Raw genomic sequence first — 16,344 nt, 5'->3', positions numbered from 1 at the left:
TGTGTCGAACCGCAGGCTCCTTTAAGTTCTTGTTGTTTAGGTGCATTTTGAATGACCAACATCACCATAATATTTGGATACCCATCAATATTTTTTATCGCTGACATACCAGATTCCAAAGAAGGCAAATCTCTGTATTTTGGAGCAATGTCAAAGAGAAGTCTAATCTACAGTGAGATAAAATGAGTGGCGCTGGACTTTGTTTATTGACGAACTGAACTTCAGCCAACAGGGCTAAATGACTACAACACTCTTTTGGCATTCACAAGACTTGGGTCTGTAGTTCACTCAGCTATTAACTAATCCTGCTTGGCATGGGTCATTCATTTACTCTGAACTGAAGTTACCAGCTTATTATGAAAAAAACACACCCACGTTATTCTCCCTAGTGTAAATATTGGACAAACTCTGGAAGGATAGCTGTACTGGCCTGTGTGGCAGCAAAAAGATACAAAGGGGCAGCGCAGATATAAACCACCCTCTCAACTGCTGCCAAAATACCTAGAACTTGCTTCTGGAATGTGACCTCTTTCACCTCTCACATAAGGCACTGACCTTAAGAGCAGTTAATGCAGTCCAGCATTCCTGTCTAATTTGGACGTGAACTCAGTGTTAAAATGCCGTTTCAAATCCTGGTTGAATGAGGAACCCTGGTTAGTATTAAGTGTGCTTGAGACTGGTGCTGACCTTTGCCCTTCACCCCAGTTAAGAGAGGAGTGGAGGATTTATGCAAGAACAAGAAGGTAAGCAGGTATATTGAAGTTTATATTGCACCCCACACCAGCCTCGTTGAAAAAACAGCTAGAAAGATGAACAAGCACATGCCCTCAAGGTGGGCTACAGTCTTTGAGCTGTCGCTCAAATGGAGCCAATATCACATTTGCCTCAGCCCAAGTTTCTCAGATTTACAGTGCAATTCTAACCATGCCCACTGAGCACTAAGTCCTATGGAATTAAATCAGGCCTGCTCGCAGGTAAGTGAGGCTCGGATTGCAGTCTAACTCACAGGATGCTTTAAGTGGACTGCGGCAGGTAAGCTGTGAGTGCACATGAATTGAGATGGAAGGTGCAGGGGAGAAGAAGAGATAAGACAGGTTGGAAAGGCGATAATTAAAGATAACAGGAATGAAGTATGGGGAGTGATGCATATGCTTTGAAAGGGAGGGGAGAAGAGAGCTAAGCTGTAACTGAAGGAAAACAGAGTTCTTTCTTGGAAATGTAAAACTTTTATTACCTTCATTTAGGCCTTGGTGCCTTCCAGGCCTTGCCAGCAGTTACAACCGGGCATGTGAAAAGGTTGTGATGGATTAGCACGGTGCTTTTGAGATAACAGTGTAATCGTTACTCAGGACTCAGAACTTTGCAGATCAACAAGGCCACAGAAAACCCCAACCCTAGAGACCAAAGATGTCAATAACTTTAATCTCAGCAAGTTGAAACCGGCAGGTAAATGCTCTAAAACTGTAACCTATTAAATAATAACAAGCTACAGTATTCATCTTCTTCCAAGTTACACAGAAAAAGAATCAGAGGGGGAAATGCAGTCGTGATCTGTTTCATGCTACAGTGGTACCTCTGCTTAAGAACTTAATTCGTTCTGGAGGTCCGTTCTTAACATGAAACCGTTCTTAACCTGATGTACCACTTTAGCTAATGGGGCCTACCACTGCCGCTGTGCCGCCGCCACGCAATTTCTGTTCTCATCCTGAAGCAAAGTTCTTAACCCAAGGTACTATTTCTGGGTTAGCGGAGTCTGTAACCTGAAGCGTCTGTAACCCAAGGTACCACTGTACATGGTTCGGAATGTAGCTCCTCAACGGAAGGTGGAATTAATATTCAAGCCCACCCCCCATGATGTTCACTTGTTTTTGAAACCTATATAGGCTGTGATATGACAAACTGTTTTTATTTTTATTGTATTCACCATTCTACCTCCTGGGTTCTGCCCAAAGTGACCTACAACACCATAACAATACATGAAATAAATGGGCTTAAACAATGATCAAGGAACTAGTCCACAGCAACATTCTCTCTATGATGTGATTATAACTAGAGTGGAGTTACAACTGCCCTAATGTTCCAGAAAGCTATATATGGGCAATGGAAGCAGAAACACCAATGGTGCTGCCTGATCATATTTATGGGGCTTGAGTGTCTTCCACGATTATCTTTCCAACAGCAGTGGTCAAACGCTTCCTTCATCTCTCCACAAAAGATTCCAAATTCTTTGGGAAGTCAATGAAAAGCTGCAACTCAAAGGGCAGAATCCATGAGAGCAAAGCACAGGCCCTTTCTCTAATAGGTTCCACTTGCAGACTCTGGAATCCCTGCTCATAGAATTCAAGCCTTATTTTGGAAGTTGAACTCGCAGGAAACAAGGCACCAGCAATAGCCCTACAAGTGCCTCTTTTCATGCGGAGACAAAGGCACGGGCTAACTCTCCTTCTCTCTCTGAAATGAAGCCTTTTAATTTCCCACTCTGGTTTCTGCCGCCCCCCTTGACTCGGTCTGTACAGTTTCCAGCAGCAACACAGGCGAATGGCGCCTTCACAGGTGCACTCAAAGTTCAGGCTCGCTCCGAAGAGCAACTTTTAGAGGGGAATTAAGTAGAACATTCTTTTCTGAGTAGCTAGAGATTGGCAATCAAGGCTGAACTTCGGAACAAAGATATTGTGCCTTCAGGATTTGGCAGAAGGAAGGAGTTGCGCTTTTTTTGAGACAAAGATCATTTTACCATAACATTCAACAATTGTGCTTATCTGGCCATGTAGATCAAGAGTGGCAATAATTAGGGATGGGGCCGGAATTTCTCCTGCCTCCCAAACTTCAAGGGGTCAGGGATTTTCTCCATTGACTGCGGAGGGGATGCAACAACTATGAAATCACATATGGGGGGGGGGAGCAAAGCTCTGTACAGCAGGCTGGCTAAGAAATGTGTTTCCCTTTGGGATGATCAACAGTCTATGACATAACAATATTTCCAGTTTCCAAGCATTTCTGAGGACCGCTCTCTCCTTTGCATTGCCCCCCACTAATACACAACCTTTTAGTACCCAGGCTTGCTTTCAAAACTTGACTCGGTAATAAATAAATTTACTCATACAGAAGTGTAACGTCACATGAGGGGTGTTGTGTTAGGTTGTGTCCTGTTAGGTTGTATTAGGGGGGAAAGCACATGTACAGTGGGGCCTTTGGGCTTGCCGATCAGAAGGTCGGTAGTTTGAATCCCTGCAACGGGGTGAGCTCCCGTTGCTCGGTCCCTGCTCCTGCCAACCTAGCAGTCTGAAAGCACCTCAAAGTGCAAGTAGATAAATAGGTACCGCTCCGGCGGGAAGGTAAACAGTGTTTCCGTGCGCTGCTCTGGTTCGCCAGAAGCGGCTTAGTCATTCTGGCCACGACCCGGAAACTGTACGCCGGCTCCCTCGGCCAATAAAGCGAGATGAACGCCACAACCCCAGAGTCATCCACGACTGGACCTAACGGTCAGGGGTCCCTTTACCTTTACAGTGGGGCCATCCTAGGACAGCAGCACTGCAGAATTCCTGTGGGAAACTGGAAAGCAGGAGCCTGTGGTTTCCAGCATTGGGTATTCAAAAACATTACTGCCGCCAGTCTTCTCTGTGATGGAGTGCAAGGTGGAAGACCCCCCCCCCTGGAGAAATGTGGGGAGAAATCACAGAACTGTAGAGTTGGAAAGGACCATGAGGGTCATGTGGCCCAAGCCACTGCAGTGCAGGAATCGGGGGGGGGGGGCCTTGAACCCACAGCCCTGAGAGTCTAATCCTCTACTGTCCCTCATGTCCCTAATGAGCTGCAAGGAGGGTTTCCGTCTGACACATCTGGAAGGAGACAGATGTTGTGGTGAGGAGGCTTCATCAGGTGGCCACCGCAGCGCTTGAAAAGACCACAGCGATTCTTTCCATTTGCGCTTTGGTTTTTAGCAGAGTGCTGCTCAGAAAACATATCCTGATACGCTGATGCATATGACGAGCGGAAAAGGCAAACCCCAAAGGAAGTAACAGCGTGGTTATTTTAAAAAGCAAGAAAGGAACTGCGTCTTTTTCACTTTAAGAGGCTGTACTCCTTGCTCTGCTTAGATGCAACTTAAAACTGGCATGCGTTTAGATCTATTAACAAATGTACGGGAGGTTTAGTCACGACGCGAGGTTGTGTGGCCATGACTCTCCCCTGGAGTTTGTGCGCAATGCGAGGTTCTAAAACGAGAAAGTAAAGAGGGCTAAAACGGATAGAAATCTTGAAAAGAAGAAAGGCATCAATACGCGCACACACAATTGCCCATAAAAGTCTACCCACGTATATGGGGCCTGGCAGCATGAATGCACCAAGAACTTCTTGTCCTTAATCCAGTCTTCCAAATCCCATTAATTAGCAAAGCCTCTTATTTGTAAAGAAAACTACATTCTTAAAAAAAGAAAGAAAACAACACAGAATCCATTGAGGTGATGATGTCACTGCCAGAGTGATTTGTCAGTTGTTCTAGAGAAGAACCACCCAGAGCCAAGAAAGCCACAAAGGGGGGAAACTGTGGGAGAAAGAGAGCTTGAGCCAGATGAAACCTGACCCGGGGAAGCCTTGGAAAATAACTGCCCTGAAAAAGCAGGAGGCTTTGGATGTTTCTGCAGGCTCAGATGGGGGGGGGGGGGGGAGAGAGCAAAAGAGGACATAGATCCTGGGTGGCAGGTTAGGGTGGTGGCAATGTGGACACTGCTGCAGTAAGTGCTTTTTTCTGAGGATACTCAAGGGTACACAGTACCAGCACCTCCCTCCTCTCCCCAAAATGTTAAAAGTGTAGCACTCGACTGGTGCACTCAGTTGGTGCAGTGTTTCCCAACCTTGGGCCTCCAGCTGTTTTTGAACTACAATTCCCATCATCCCTGACCACTGGTCTTGCTAGCTAGGGATGATGGGAGTTGTAGTCCAAAAACAGCTGGAGGCCCAAGGTTGGGAAACACTGGGTTAGAGCATGGTGCTGATATCGCCAAGGTTGCAGGTTCAGTCCCTGTAAGGGACAGGTGCATATTCCTGCATTGCAGGGGGTTGAACTAAATGATCCCTAGGGTTCCCTTCCAACTGTACGATTCTGTGAAATCTATGCTTTGTGACTCTTCCCTCTCTCTGGATTGCCTCCCACACACATTTCTGAGTCTGTGTAATGCATGGAACCCAGGCGGATGGGAGAGGAAGAAAGACAAATGAGTTACTGTGGCAGGGAAAGAGGTTCCACTCAATAATAACAACATTCAAAATACACTACCTTACCTTGCTATATGACATGGCTATCTCTGCCCAGTCCACCTGTAAGAAGGCCCCTCCTTCCATCCGGACTCTATTTGCAACTTTACAGGTGTCTCTGGCCCGCCTGCAGGAGAGTGGGAGCTTGGTGGTATGGTAGACTGGTTGCCCTTGTGGCTAGTTTTGTAGATTTGGCACTGTGTTTCCAGGACTTCTAGGTGCACAGCTCTGGCTTTCTATGGTCCTCAGTTATGGGTAAACAGACAGGCTCTCCCACAGCCAACCAGACACAATATAATTCTTGTGTTTAAGAAAGGTTCCTGAGCCTGGTTGTATTTAATGTTAAAGAAAAAGTGCTTGAGAAGCTTGGAAACCCACCCACTGCCACAGGTTTGCTGCTGAGAATTGCCCCTGCCTGGCTGCTATTTGCCCTTGAAAATGCTGCTCACAGTAAACAGCATTTTGGGCAGGGAGCAGCAAGGAAGCACCTATTTTCTATAGAAAGCAGAATCAGCAGTGGCGTAGCGTGGGGGTGCAGGGGGGGCCGGCCGCACCGGGCGCAACATCTGGGGGTTAGGGTTAGGGGGCGCAAATCCACGGGTTAGGGGGCGCAAATTACTTGCCTTGCCCCGGGTGCTGACAACCCACGCTACGCCACTGAGAATCAGGAGCATGCACCAGATCGATCTCTCTCTCTCTCTCTCTCTCTCTCTCTCACACACACACACACACACAGGAAAAGCTTTTCCTCCAAACTAAAACCAACCTGGTTAAAAAGCATGCTTGTATAAACACAAAATTAATCCCAGGTGTAGTAGGGCCCCTGTGCTCCTTGATAGTGTTCCTCCTAACAATTTCTATTGCTGGTCTTCGGTCTTCCTCCACTTTCTGAAGTATATCTGCTTCTCAGTTTTCATTCTTTCTGCCTTCTCCACTTAATGCCTACTCTGCCTTATCTTCCTTCCCCAGCCATTTCCCAGCTTCCACACTCAAACTTATCTTCTCCGCAGTCTGTTGAAGGAACAGGCGTTACACTGCCCCTTTTGTTTTCTAGGCATTCGAAAGGAGCCCGTTCCCCCTTGCCCATATGATTCCAATTCCATGTCCATAATGTCATGGGGCAAACGTACGGGATCCACACCATGTGCATGGCTTTCTGCAAAGAATCCTGGAAACTGTAGTTTACCCCTCACTGAGCCACAAGCCTTGCGCCTTTCACAAACTACAGTTCCCAGGATTCTTTGGGGATTCTAATGTGGATTAAATATCTCTAATACACATTCAATGTACGGTATGCGTTGTAACCACTATTGACCAAGGTTCTGGCACACTGACAGCCATGCTAAGGAGCAGCCTGCCTGTCTCAGTGCTGAGCACTCTTTTGCCATTGCTCAACACACTTGTCACAAGAACACCCCACCCCACTCTTCAGACAGTTGAATTAAGCTTAATTGGGGCTCTCTGCTATTGAAGCTAAGCGTGGGTTCACATATATGTTTACATCTTCCTCTCCTACCAGCCGTTTTCCCTTCAGACCAGGTTGGATGGGCTGATCACAGATTTCTGTCCTCAAGGCTCCTAGCAGCAGCTTTCTGCAGTGTTTATGCGTGGGCATTACCCAGTGCCGCTCCACTAAAGTGCGCCACAAGTTGCCACAGAGGATTTCACAATGCGGTTGAGAACACGAGCCCCTTTGCGTTCCGCGCATCAGAGCTTTCACTCACACCCCACATGATCCAAAGCCAATTCCAAAGCTATGCTTGAAGATTAGACAGCAGTTGCAGCCCACAAGACCTCGCCTGAGCCTCGTCATGCATTTCAACTCCTCCGGCTCCGCTGAAGTGTAGAACAGGCAGGCTGCGTTTCACGCTAGGAGAGCGGCCTGCTGCTTGCAAGCTTTGTGCAACATTGCCATCTGGTGAACACAGTGCTGCACCGCAGTGAAGCATTACCAGCAGGAAGCACTGCAGGCCACGGGTGTGCGCCAACCACAAAATTCAGTTCAAAGCAAATAGGAAAACAGCCCACCTCAGTCTGAAGCGCTTTATGGGCTGCCCAGCCCTGTTCAGCTCAGGGGCTGCCCAAGTCTTCTTCACAATCCATGGGAAATTTACAACCTACTGGGAACGTTAAAAACAGCTATCACCTTGTTTCCTTTTCAGGTGGATGAAATTTGCAGGCATATTATCCCTTCTGTAGTGGTTAAGGCCTGCCAAACCGCAGACAAATAGGTTCAGAAACTTTTGTACTATGCATGGTAAATCTTTTTTGTTTTTAAGGAGACAGCTAAATCTTTAATTTTGATAGAATTGGCTGAAATTTGCAGGCAATGGCACCCTTCCTTCGGGTCTGAATCCTGCCAGGTTTCAGGAGGAAAGCTGCAGTGGTGGGGAGGTATTCTTGTGAGGAGACAATCTGGTTGAAAATAGCACCCAATACTAAACTATTAGCTGTACAAACCATCAGTGATTTGCAGATAATAATTTGGGGGCCTCTGCTTAGTAACAAAAACAGGCATAACCAGGATCCTCATATTTTTAAGTCTCTAACCTTTATATTATCAGAAACAAAAGATGAACCACAGGGAACTGAATAATCTAAAGCAGAGGTTTTTTTCTGTCTGCATTTTCTTTGATGATTTTTGGGGTCCACGATACCTCCCCCCTTCCCCATCCTCACCACCTACTTGAAATTAGCCCAACAGCCACATGTACCCCTTAGGTCAGAGACCGATTTAAGGGAGCATGACTGGTCCGGTTGCACTGGATGCCAAGCTGAGATGGCGCTGAAGGGGCCTCTACAACTATGATGTAGGATGGAAGGCGAGAGGCAGGGGACACTGAATTTGAGTGCTGCTAAAATTTGAGACCTCAAGGTCCGCCACTGCGTAGGCTATCGGTTTTGCATCCCGGCCTTCAAGTACATGTCGGCTCTTAGTGTTGGTGCCACAGAATATTGGCTAAGAATGTCATCTGGGAAGGGCCCAGTGCAAGTCCCACTCTGCCCTAGACAAACTAGGCATCTCTGCCAATGCTTCAGCCCATCTATTGTAAGTACAGGGATAAAAAATACCTTACAAGCTTGTTGGAAGGATTACTGAGATGCTCTATGTGAAGGATTTATATAATTATATAATCCATTACAAAATGTTCTAAATGATCATTTTGCTGGTTGTCCACACAGTAGCCAAAACCAAGCACTGCTGGAAGCAAGCTACGGTACCCACAAAACTCAAAGCATCCCTTATAGAAGAGCGCAGGTCAAGGCTGAGACAAACAGAAAATCAGAACAAGATTAGATTTGCCCATGAGCAAACTGCTGCAGTATTCTTTTGGCTTTCACCTGCATATCTAATTCATCTAATGCCAGAGTACATAGGCATAACCATGGGATTAATAGCATCTGCTTCGTTATCTAAATGAGGTTTCTGAGGGTTAATTGATTTTTGAAAACATGCCATCCCAAGGGTCTCTCTAACCAACACTTTGGAATATCCAAAGACGGCCTCCATCTAATCTAAGTGGGGATCTATGCTCAGAGTAGCACTTGCTACATCAGGGCTTTGGAGGAAATTAGGATGCACATGCAGATATTAGTGTGTTAATGCAATAATGATTTATTATGCAAATTGAAGCATGGATGTACAGCTGCATTTGTGCGTGTTTTTTAAATATCAAGCTCTTGAATTTTACTCTCAAAAAAGCATGCAAAAATTAGTTTGCTGTTTACTATAGTTTCCAGGTTTTGGTTTTCTCGGGAAAACTAAGATACTTTCATGAGAAGCCTAAATAGTAAAGAAGAAGGGTGGATAGTATTCACCTTTTTGAGAAGCCATTGCTCCAATGGGCTCAGGAACAGCCTTCCCCAGCTTGCTCTTGGGTGCTTATAGAGATGTCAGAGACCATCTACCACTAAACAATGGCCCCTGCCCCTAACATTCATGGCCTGGATCACCAGCCATTTGTGTGTTAATGCCAACTTATTACTCACGATTATTTGACGGCATCACAGTCTCTCAATGGGGCGGGTTAGTCACTCTGTTGGTCTAATCCAAGATGACTGAATGAGCCAAACGGGAATCAAAACTCAAGTTCTCCCCCCCCCCCCCCAAGTACAAATCCAACATACTAAATATTTCACCACACTGACTCTAGTGGGACTACTCTGAATCAAAGCGGCAACTAACTGGGTTTTTCCACACATGAAATTTGGCCATATTATCTTCACTAAGAATAGCTGACATAGTAGATGAAGTGTACATCTTTTATTATATGAAACAGCTGTTTGGAAGTTTTCCAGAGTTTTGAGCTAAGCTGGCTCTTTGGTAGCACAGCTGTTGAGAAAATTTGCTGTTGCAGTATATTCACTTAATAGAGGGCCCAAACCACCGTTAAGAGCTTCCATGCCTTGTCGATTCCTGTGTGCAAGTGAAGCAGCTCCAGTGTGGTAATTTAGACTCGAGAACCTCCTCTTTTCCATATGCATGAAAATTGTGTCCGGCTGCACCTTACATGTTCAACACACATCCTTCAGAAGTTGTTTAATACAAATCTGTCATGTTACTCAATCAGATTAGTTACTTCAAGCATCTCTGCAGATTAGATGCAATTGCACCTTTGTGGTTACACAATATACACTGCCAAATCTTACGTTTGAGCCCTTGGTGGACCACAGGTGTTCCATCACTGCCCTAGAAGTATGCAGCCCTGGACAAAAATCAAGTTAGTAACCCCTCATGAAAAGGTAGAGCTATATTATGAAACTGAGTTCAATTTGAGAATGTCAGAGTGAAGTCATGATCTTTTGGATAGACATTTCAAGTAATTTGGGTCCAACAGGTCTTTTTTTTAGGGGGGGGTGTTACTCCAAGTAGCACTTATTTCCAAGGCTGATAACTAAGGCAATGTTACCCTTTTCATTTCATCAGCCACAGAACAAAGGATGTACCCTGAAGATCCATTTCAACCCCACTCAAAGTACTGGACTGCTGGTGCTGCCTTACTGTACAAGCACTGTGATGAATTGGAAGGCCAATCCTTGTAGTTATGCAGCATTAACAAAAACCTCCAAATATTTGAGAGCGATGAAATTCATTGGGAAACGGATCCCCCACATGCCTTTTAGTTTCTTCTTCCTCCTACCCCCACTTCCCCCAAGGAATCAGTATGCAACTGGGGACATGAAGAGTAATACTATCCCAGGCAACGTAACATTTAATAAAGCTGATAAAGTATAATGGTACTTAACCAGTATTTTTTTCTTAACAAAGCCACTGGTATTGAGAAACATTTGGTTCTTTAAGCATTACTATTCAGCATGTTGCAGCTACCCTCTTAGGACTGCACATTATGAACCTTTCATTAGAAACAAAATGACTTAATTTGATGAAAATACTTGGGTCTCATAGTACATTGTGTTGCATTACCGATAACTATCAAGGAAGTCACATTACTGATTAAGTGAGATCTTAATGCAGGCAGCACCATCTAGTGTTCAGTGAAGGTTCAAGCTGAGCTGCAAAGGCAGAAGCCATACAATGTCATAGGCAAAGAATGAAAGTGACTTTTCATGGTGCTAGAATTTGTGGGAAACGAAAGCACATATTGCCAGATGCCAAAAAGGATACACTTAACAAGCCAATATTAAAAAGTTAAGCGATCATAGCGCCAATTAGCAACTGCTGTATCAAGTCAAGCCATTTCATTACATATATGAAAGCTTCTAACATACTTGCTTTGTTTCAACTGCTTTCCCATACTTTCACCAAGCTAGGGCTCTTCCGCACTGGAGTGGGTGGAATGCAGGTGGAGCTGTGGTCCAAACCATGAAGCCTCTTGGGCTTGCCAATCAGAAGGTCAGTGGTTCGAATCCACAGGGTGAGCTCCCGTTCCTCGGTCCCAGCTCCTGCCAACCTAGCAGTTCAAAAGCACGCCAAAAAGTGCAAGTAGATAAATAGGTACCACTCCGGCAGGAAGGTAAACGGTGTTTCCGTGTACTGCTCTGGTTTTGGTGTTCTGTTGCGCCAGAAGTGGCTTAATCATGCTGGCCACATGACCCAGCAAAACTGTCTGCGGACAAATGCCGGCTCCCTCAGCTTGTAAAGCAAGATGAGCGCCACAACCCCAGAGACATCTGTGGCTGGACTTAACTGTCAGGGGTCCTTTACCTTTACCTTTTTTAGTCACATAACACCCTCTTGGCAGCCTGCAAACACGCACACACACATACACACTAAATTTGTTTTAATAATTCAAAATAAAATTACATGTTTTCTGACTGTGGATGCACTGAGTGTGGGTTTTACATGTGTGGTGACATTTCTCTAGTGTCATCTTTTCCCATACCACCCACTTCCTTCACCCCAAGGGAAAGGATGGCGCCTGCCCTTTTCCACCAGCTGTTGCTGAAGGCACATTCACAGCATTGGGATTTTATAAATAGTTCTTTTGCACAGAACTGCTCTTGCATGAGACCAGCTGTATGAAAAATTAAAACTCCTTTGCAACTATAGAAGATAGGAAATGAAAAGGGGAAGAAAGAAGTGGCAGCATTTCATGCTAGCAACTCCAAATATTTGCCTGAAGTGAGGCCATCATCTTTTTGTGCAAATATGGTATTAGAAAACTTTTTAAAAGGTGCATTCAGAGAAATCAACTGATACCTACACACATACCCACACCGGACTTTAGGCCCCCTGGTTTTGAGCAACACACTCCACCCACCCACCCTTTTTGTGAAAGTCTGGTATATTAGAAAACTTGTATTTAAAAAAGAAATAAAACAAAGGAACACACACAGCTAAACAAATACCTGTGTGCAAACTCATAACAGACTTCAGGATTCCAGCACTTATGGTGAAGGAGGAAGTCTTAGCACAAATATCCCATCAAGCACACCCCAGTAGTGTGGATGGGATACATTGAGAAAGATTCTGGAAGTATAAAATTGAAAGTGTTAATGTGTGGATGAAGGTGCACAAAGCACATGTGGAAACAGGGACTCGTATACAGATGAATGACCAAATGTGGACACAGTGCTAATGTAACTGTGGGTGATGAGACAATGACAGTTTCTTTGACTCTGGGGTCCACTTCCCCACTAAGATTTGCATAGGTTTATAATCAGCAACTTAGAACTCTTCCTCAAAAGGTTACCATTATTGAAGCATACACACTTCATGCATGTAGGCGACTCAAGTCATTGGAATAGCATGGTGTAAACAGAAAATACTTAGTGCAATCCTGTCTCATTTGTACCAGATACTGTCAATGGTAACCAAGCAAATAATGCAGCAATAATGAGACACATGTTAAATGGGAAAAGTGCTTATAAACACATACATACAAAAAAACCCAAACAGATTTATTCCTTAAAAAAGATCAGCGGCCACAAGCGCAACTAAAATTGTTATATCCACTGATTTGAAACATAACGACACCTGCACTTAAGTTATTTCAGAAAAAAACCCTTATATCAACTTATATGCCAAATGATCTTACGCCTTCACAACAATCAGGTTTGGATGGTCTTTCAGAATTAAGGGCAGAATCTTAATGTTTAAGGGTATCAGAAGACAGTGTCCAGAGGTCCAACATTTTCTAAACGATGACCATTTTTTTCATGGTTTCAGCCAACCCTCAGTGGAGGAGCTACAAGTACAACTCCATCTCCTCGGACAAACAGCATCGGAATATTCCTTTTGGTAGACTGTGGATGAAAAAAAGCAGTACAGGCTACATCCAGTGAGAATGTAAAAATAGTTGCAAAGATTACCATAATTATTATAAATTCATATGGTACAAGAATCACATTTTGGGGAAATAAATCTATATTTAAGTGTCCTACTTTTACAATGAAGTAATCACTATGGTTACTAAATGCTTTAGATTTTACTCTGGTTAAAATTTACTTAATGTTATAAGTCAAGTTGGTATACTGATCTCGTAAGCAAAAAATATTTAAATTCATCTAGACAACACTGCACATCTGAAAGAGCATTTGGAGCTTTAAGTATTAACAAGTTCTTACTTTATAAATCTCTTCATAGGTTTCTTCATCAATTTCTATCGTTGTCACAGTCTCCTCAACATCACCCAAAATCATATTTAAGTGCTGGTCATAAGCCTGTGGAAATGATAGTAGTTTAGATAAGTTTAATTATTGTGCTAGTGGCAGTATATTTCTTAAACACTGTAACTTCTGCTACAAGTATTTTGGATTATATCTAATGTTAAACCTACTCAGAAATTAATGAACGTTACTAATTTTAATCCATTAATTTCAATGCATTTACTCTGAGTGTAACTTTGTTGGATACAGGCATTTGTTTCTATATGCTTCAATTTGAACAAATATGGAATTGCTTGATCAAACATCTTCATCATGAGATCCTTTCCAAACTATAAGAATTTATTCATACAACTGTAACAGCACTGCTCCATTCTTATATTTACTTATACATTGTTTCATAAATATACCATTTAAGTCAGTAGCCTCTTCAAATAAACACTGACCACAGACAAGGGAAAGCAAGAAGCAAGAAAAGTAGGCTATAAAGTATGTAATAAAACAATAGGTAAAGGTAAAGGTACCCCTGCCTGTATGGGCCAGTCGTGTCCGACTCTAGGGTTGTGCGCCCATCTCACTTAAGAGGCCGGGGGCCAGCACTGTCCGGAGACACTTCCGAGTCACGTGGCCAGCGTGACGAAGCTGCTCTGGCGAGCCAGCACCAGCGCAGCACACGGAAACGCCGTTTTCCTTCCCGCTATAAAGCGGTACCTATTTATCTACTTGCACTTAAGGGTGCTTTCAAACTGCTAGGTGGGCAGGAGCTGGGACCGAAAGACGGGAGCTCACCCCACAACGGGGATTCAAACCGCCGACCATGCGATCGGCAAGCCCTAGGCGCTGAGGTTTTATCTACAGTGCCACCCGCGTCACTAATAAAACAATACTTGATTGCTATACCAAAGATTCTCAAGAAAAGTTGGCAAAAATGAGTAGAGAAAAAGACAGCACAAAATACCATTAAACTAAATATACTAGATGTAAATCACAACAATTTGCTCAATGAATACCATTATCAACTAGATTCCCAACAACACTCATAAAATCTAACACTGGCAGTCATGCTTGCTCTTCACAGAGAACTGCTGGAAAATGCATCATTAGTGTCCTAGCTTCAAATACACATTTTGGAGCCAAGAGTTATTTGAGACCACAGCAACTGAAATGTTTGTTCTTTGGCCAAGATCAAAATCAGATTTCTTTCATGCACGTGCATGTTAAAATTGAGAGTGCAGCAATATCTGGAGAACTCAGGGTTTCCTGTTGCTGCCCAAGAAGTATTTCAAAAGCCAAGGCTGCTTTCACTCTATGAGAACTTTAACTTGTTTTTGAGGTATCTAACTTAACATCTCCCAAAACACATTTTCATGGTTCTGTTAACAAGCACCCCTCATTTCTATATAGCTTTACTTACATGTAATCTGCCTCGAAGTTCTCGGTCATTTCTCATTTTTACATAAATTCGTTCATCAAGACTGAGTCTGATGAGATCCAAGGGCTCTTCTACAGTATTTGTGGTTTGTTGCTATAAGAGAAAAGTGTTTGTGTTTTTTTTAATACAGTTGATAAAACGTTGAATACAATTTATTCCAAGGAAAAACTCCACTGAGATTAGTATTAGATATTTGCTCCGTATTGTTTATTTTTCAATTATTCAACCTTACTGAAATGTCTAAACTCAAGTATAAGAGCAGAGAGAATTAAAAGCTACCTGTTTGCACCTCCTCAAAATGACTGACAAATGAATTGCAAATCCCTCCTAGGCTATTCAGGCTATACAGTAGTTGCTGCAGAGTTAGGAGAATTTAAGGCTATCTGTGAGATATCAGGAAACAGTCAACTAGTTATGATACCCTTTCTAATATCCCGGGCTCACCAGTTTAAACTGTTCCAATAACAAGGAATCAATAACAGATTGTTCGTAGTCACTTTTCTGGGACTAGGTAGCAAGAATAATGTGCATAATGTCCTCACTTGGTGTCTTGACATCTGATAATAAAGTTTTGTTTTGTGGGTGTGTTTTTCATTTAAAAAAAAACATAATCCAAAGATAGCAGCAAAGTTTAACTATGCATGACAGTGCCAATGAAAACAGCATGAAGGGGAAATGAAGGAAGAATAAAGCAGAGACCCTTTAGACCACAACTTTGTAGCTACCAGGAGAGAACCACAAAAACAAGTAATATTTTGGGGACTTCTTGTTGTTTCTCACTTTTGTTCAACTATGTGGTAAGGGGGCGGGCACAGCAGTAGAGAGAAATAATAATAATAATAGTAGTAATAGTAATAATTTATACCCCGCCCCCTCCTGGGTTTCCCAGGAGGGACAGGAGGGCAAAGGTCAACTTTACCGTTATTACGCTCTCAGAAATAAGCGAAATAACAAAAAAAGAGAAGATGAAACGCACAGTCCGGACGTCGCCCTCGCTACTGGGAGCAGAAACCTGCGTCCAACTAGCGACCCACCTCGGCAGGCTAAGCCAGGCCAGAGACCCACCACCTCAGAGCACAACGGCGACACCTCACGGGGTCCCGCCGACCCCTCAAAGGCCACCCTCCCCCGGCAGCAGCATCACCCACCTGGTCCACCTCGTCCGCCATTTTTTCAAAGCCAACTCCAGCCTCTTCTCGCGAGATTTTATGCCCCGCCCGCAGCAATTGACGCAGGCGCGCGCTCACGCACAAGCGACAAGTATAGACTTACTGTAGACATACATGCGGCACTTCAGATTCCGGGTCAACTCAGCACCATTTTATTTATTTATTTGCTCCCCCGCCATGCCTGCCTCAGAAACAAGCGCGAACAATGCAGTGTAAGGATTTTAGCTTAGCTGTGGTCGGACGGCGAGCGAGCCCCCACCCTCTATTCAAAAGATGGCAGGCAAATAGAGGTGTGTATATATTATATAAAAGATGGCAGGCAAATAGAGGTGTGTGTGTGTGTGTGTGTGTGTGTGTGTGTGTGTGTATATATATATATGTGTGTGTGTGTGTGTGTATATATATATATATATACACACACAC

At 43.9% G+C, this 16,344-nt stretch overlaps 1 protein-coding gene across 1 annotated transcript; it reads right to left on the bottom strand.

Moving 5' to 3' along the window:
- Positions 1 to 12,594: 12,594 nt before the first annotated feature.
- LSM3 (LSM3 homolog, U6 small nuclear RNA and mRNA degradation associated) lies at positions 12,595 to 16,002 on the bottom strand. Its single transcript, XM_028719242.2, has 4 exons — positions 15,901 to 16,002; positions 14,735 to 14,845; positions 13,282 to 13,377; positions 12,595 to 12,960 (listed from the first exon to the last, which is right to left on the bottom strand). Exons 1-4 carry the CDS (start codon positions 15,919 to 15,921, stop codon positions 12,880 to 12,882), a joined length of 309 nt encoding a protein of 102 aa, XP_028575075.1. The 5' UTR covers positions 15,922 to 16,002; the 3' UTR covers positions 12,595 to 12,879.
- Positions 16,003 to 16,344: the final 342 nt, after the last annotated feature.

The sequence above is a fragment of the Podarcis muralis genome, chromosome 2 (assembly GCF_964188315.1).
Source record: "Podarcis muralis chromosome 2, rPodMur119.hap1.1, whole genome shotgun sequence".
Classification (NCBI taxonomy): Eukaryota; Metazoa; Chordata; class Lepidosauria; order Squamata; family Lacertidae; genus Podarcis; species Podarcis muralis.
Note: the sequence above shows the minus strand (reverse complement) of the source record. Positions and strands in the feature narration are given on the sequence as shown.